At 35.1% G+C, this 5,016-nt stretch overlaps 1 protein-coding gene across 1 annotated transcript; it reads right to left on the bottom strand.

The window, feature by feature from the left end:
• Window positions 1-1,275: 1,275 nt before the first annotated feature.
• On the bottom strand, window positions 1,276-4,676 carry LOC131076911 (small ribosomal subunit protein uS4y). The gene is made up of 3 exons (XM_058014262.2): window positions 4,454-4,676; window positions 2,684-3,065; window positions 1,276-1,673 (listed from the first exon to the last, which is right to left on the bottom strand). Exons 1-3 carry the CDS (start codon window positions 4,479-4,481, stop codon window positions 1,493-1,495), a joined length of 591 nt encoding a protein of 196 aa, XP_057870245.1. The 5' UTR covers window positions 4,482-4,676; the 3' UTR covers window positions 1,276-1,492.
• Between the last annotated feature and the right edge of the window lie 340 nt (window positions 4,677-5,016).

Here is a 5,016-nt window from a genome sequence, read left to right as displayed (position 1 = left end):
AACCAACATATATCACTGCCTTTTGCAAAAAGTTGAGATATCTTTTAATAGACATGATCATCATCAAATTCTCACATAAGCAAACATTCAGATGGTCCATCTGAACAGAATAGATTGAAATCCAAAACATTCCCAGCAAGCTAATTAAATTAAGAACAGCAGACATTACGACAAGAAGAGGACACATGAGATAGCAAGGAGCAAATGCACGTAACAGCAAGAAGTAAACTACACGAAGTGCTAGAATTGGCACAAATAACTTGTGTAGGAACAATACACATTCGTACAATCTGGTTAAATCAAATTCACACTGTTTCCTTCACAGTATTCGAGTCACTTATGTAGTCACCCAAATTATATAATGACAGAGATGCAGAGATAGGTACATACTACAATACTACAAGATCTGGAGAGGTGCAAATTACAAAACTCAAAATCTATGAAAATTTTTCCCCTCCAGAGATATTTCTCTGAAATGAAATCATGTACAACTCTCTGCACTTGCACCACAGCTTTGATGTAAATGATATTACACTCTATTAGAAATTGGATTGTAAACTGCTAATCAGACAGTCACATAAAATTAGAAAATAAAGTGACTTTCTCAGCAAACAGTTGGAAGAATTAACTACAACAATTAAAAGGAATAACCGCTTCGGTGTTTAATTAAGACAGTTATAAAAAAGCATAATAGGATTCTGTGCTCCACACTACAGATACATTTTACTAGTCTGCATGTACAATTTCATGTTTCCCTATACATTTATTTAAGAACATAACCAGATGAGGGGAAAAATATGCATTTCAATTAACAGAAACAAAAAATGCATTTATTGAAGAACATAACCAGATTAAAGAAAATAAAGCATTTCAATTATCAGACAACTAAAACAAACCATCAATGCCCATGAGCAAACCTTAAAAAGTAAGAATTATGTTGTTAGGATAAAATATACCCAAAAAGGCTTTGTGATCTTACAAAAATGAAAAAAACAGTTCCCCCCACCATGACATCTTCCATAATGGTCTGACACTGCACAAGGCAATTGACTTAAATCATAAAAGGCTAAAACAAATAAATCATGAGATAATTAGAAGTATTGCAAAATACTTATATAGCACCAAATTCACTTCAGCTCTTAGTAAGCTGTCCAAAAGCCCAAAACAAAACAGGATTAAGAACCTAATTTTTTCTGCCTTTTGACATTTTGAAACTAACATAAGCTGCTGTCAATCAACTGAGTGCAAATTACAACCAACCTAAAAATCAAATAATGGAAGGAAAAGAACTTTGTTAAATTTACTCTTAATAGCCATCCGTCTCATTCCAGCTCTTAGGAAGAGGAATGAATGATCAAAACAAAACTTGACTACAGTATATATTAAAGAAGGTCCTACATCATATTTCTAGCAAAGCCACAAGCTCCAAGACATTGGAGCATCAAACAAATCTCTACGACAGCAAAGTAAAGGCTATCTATTTTGCTATCACTCAATCCTCGTCCTCCTCTTCATCTCCGCCTGCAGCCTTCTTTGATGCTGCCTTCATGTTCTTTCGCTTCACACGACCAGGCCGTCCTCCACCAAGAGGACTAGTTAAAGAGAAGTCTATGTGCTTCTGTGAATCAACTCTGACCATGAAAGATGGTATATTCACCACCTGACGGCCAACCCTGCACAATTCCAGGGTTTGTCAAACCAGTATGCACATGTAATTTATTTTGAATATGCAAGTTAATAAAAAATAAAAAAATCTAAAGACTAATTGAATAGAAAATTCAAATTTGTCAAAAAGAAGTTATACTGCTAAAAAAAATTTAATCTAATTACTTCAGGAATTATCTGCTTGAGAGAGGCAGAGTTTATGCACGCAAATGCAAGAAGTTCATACAAATAGAGGGAGCAGAGCACCTATAATGACTAACAAAACAAGCATTCATGGAATTTGCTTTTTCAAAATCTCTTTAAGTCCCTAAGAAATGATATGCCTTCTTATTAATAAAACAACATTAAAATAATGACACGGGGCTTTTAAACTAGAACCCAAAATTTTGACTTAAGAGACTCGACACTAGGCAAAACTGGAAAAAAAGACGGCAAATTAAAAATACATATAAATTCAAAACATAAATTTAAGAACAAGCAAAATACCATTAAAAAGCATAAGTGAATTTGGCAAACGCATTGCTACAATAATTATTGAAAAACCATTCAAATACACTGCAAAATAAAAAACTTTAAAAAGAAAAAAATAAAAAGAATTCAAGATACAATTAAAACTGCTAATAAACTAGCATATGGAGAGTACTTGCCAGAAACTAAAAAACATACTCAGGTAGTATTTTCCAAAAACATGGAAAAAAGACTCAATCCTCACCATAACCTTGTCTGCCAACAAATACAAGTGACTTGCCAAGCCCCATGTGTCATTCAAGTACTTGGCAAGTTTATAAACTATGAGCTGGGTGCTGACATTAAAAGAGAGCAGGCAGGTGTGTGGTATGACTCAATCTCTACAAGCCAAATCACAAAAATGGGAAGTAAAAATTCTGTTCTACTAGACACCAGTATTGGTGTGCCTTTCTAATTAACTACATAACACAAATGTAATATTGACAGAGTTCACCAAAGCCACTAAAACAAAATTCATTATTGGAGACATGTACATAAATATGTAACCTACCTTATATGTCGTTGTCTGATGAGCACACGAGCATGGTGGATTGACTTGGCCATCCCAGACTTGAACACAAGGGTCTGGAGTCGGCGCTCAAGGAAGTTCTCAACCGTCAATGCCAAAACATAATCAAGCTTGTTCTGACTCTCATCAAGAAGTCCATACCTGTTCATGCGACGCAGCAAAGCCTCACCCTCAAAGATCCGACGAGGATTCTTCTCATCAAGAGTAAGAAGCATTCTTGCTGCATTACGAATACGGCTCAGGGCATACTGAACCCTCCAGAGTTCTCTTTTGTTACGGAGACCATACTCTCCAACCAACTTTAGCTCAGCATCCAACCGTTCTTTCTCATAAGGACGACGAGGCTTCTTAAAGGTCTTACCATCTGCAACCCCAAACACATCAAAATATCATAATGTATTTGATGAATTCAAGAAAAACATCACCATATACACATTTTTACCCCCCGTTTGCAGAAACTGACACTTCTACCTGTTGAGCATACCACAACATTGATCTTCACATATATCCAATGCTATTTCAATATTTAACAATGATAAAAAGACCCTTACCCTATGTCATCGACTCATTTAACATTAGATTTTTTAATTTATTTAAATTACCACAACCAAGAGGCCTCTAAATCACACACGATAATTCATCACGGCCCATCCTAGATTATTAATCAGAGTAGTCCTATTATTAAAAAGTTAACGGGTTTTGCTATTCATTGAAGATATTATCACCTTTAATCCACACCAGTATTATTGTTTGGAAATTCTATTTCAACAATCTAAGAACATCTTATATATGTTATTAAGATTTAAACACCTTCATCCTGCACCATTTTTTTCTTTTACACAACCTAAACCATTAATCTCTCTACAATCATAGCTCATGCCCCGCACGAACTTTTACAAATTCTTCACTTTTCTCAAACTCAAAACATTCCCCTTCACCCAGCCCTAAATTAGACTTCACAATCCAACATTCAAAAATTATAATTTTTTTGTTATTTATCAGAGTTAATATGTTTTATATATTCCACACCATTTTTCCCTTATGAGCACCCTAGATCGACAATCATAACATATGTCCAGCCCTAAAATTATAATTTACCTTATAAAAAATGCCATCAACCAAAAACAAAATCCTAAACAATGAAATCCTTGCATAATCATCGGACATACCCCACCCAATTTTTATCACTACCTCACAACATCTGAGGTCAATCCACCGAGAGAATTAGATGTCTTTCCAGTTTTTTAATCACTCAGTTTTCCTAAAACCTGTTAATTACACAGAATCCTATACCAGTTTTAAAAAATGCCAGGTGTAGTCTTAAAACTACAACTAAAGGACCATGCAAAGAGAAATGAATTAAACAATCAATTTTTTCAGACTCCAGTTTATGCAGATTTGTTCTTCTCGAAACAGACACAAATAACCAAACCCTAGAATCAAATAGACATGAAACGATGACTGTAGATCCTTCGAAACAAGTTAAGATTTTTTTACTCGCCGCTGTTATTCTCAGAACCCTTCCCGTACATTTAAATTTCTCAAATCCTCGGATCGTTCTTTCAACAGATTTTGTAAATCATATTGTTTTAAATTCGATCTTAAAAAAATACTTTCCCCACCGCCGCCACCATCCTTTTTCCTGTTGCGAATAGAAACTAGCCCAGAGATCCTACTACTTCATAAAGAAAAAAGTGTGGAAACAATAAGAATAAGCTACAGATCAGGAATCATGCAATGAATTATACTTACAGTTGCGATAAAAGCTAACGTGCACCATGGCTGCCGCAGAACCTCCTCTGCCTCTGCCTGTTCTTCGTCTCTCCCCAGACTAATAACACAAAAGAAGAACAGAGGCGGGGAGCTATTTAGGGCTAAATACTTGCCCTAGCAGCAAAAACCCTAAAACCTTTGAGAGAATTTACGGATATTTTTTTAATCTATATTAAGTTGTTTGGAGGACTAAGATTAAGGGGCCAGCTTTCTATTGTTCATTTTTGCTAATTGTTATGGGCTGATTATGGCTAAGAAAGACATTTCACTTTGTGCCATGGTACGTGTTTTTTTTTAAATTATTTATTTTCTTTTTTTTAATAATTAGGGGAGCTGTTTTATAATCTTTCATTTATAAGTTAATTTTAAGGATAGACAAGTATCTTTATAATCTTTCGATCATTAATTGATCGATCGATCAATCAAATAAATTGTAACTGGGCTTCGGCCCTAGCTCACCCGGTCGTGGATCGCAACTTAAGGCGTGGGTATGCTCCCCATGGTCTTGAGTTCGAGTCCCCGGCTGTGTTAACTCTGTGTGT

This window comes from Cryptomeria japonica, chromosome 10 (genome assembly GCF_030272615.1).
Source record: "Cryptomeria japonica chromosome 10, Sugi_1.0, whole genome shotgun sequence".
NCBI classification, from domain to species: Eukaryota; Viridiplantae; Streptophyta; class Pinopsida; order Cupressales; family Cupressaceae; genus Cryptomeria; species Cryptomeria japonica.
This window is presented reverse-complemented; position numbering and strand designations above follow the sequence as displayed.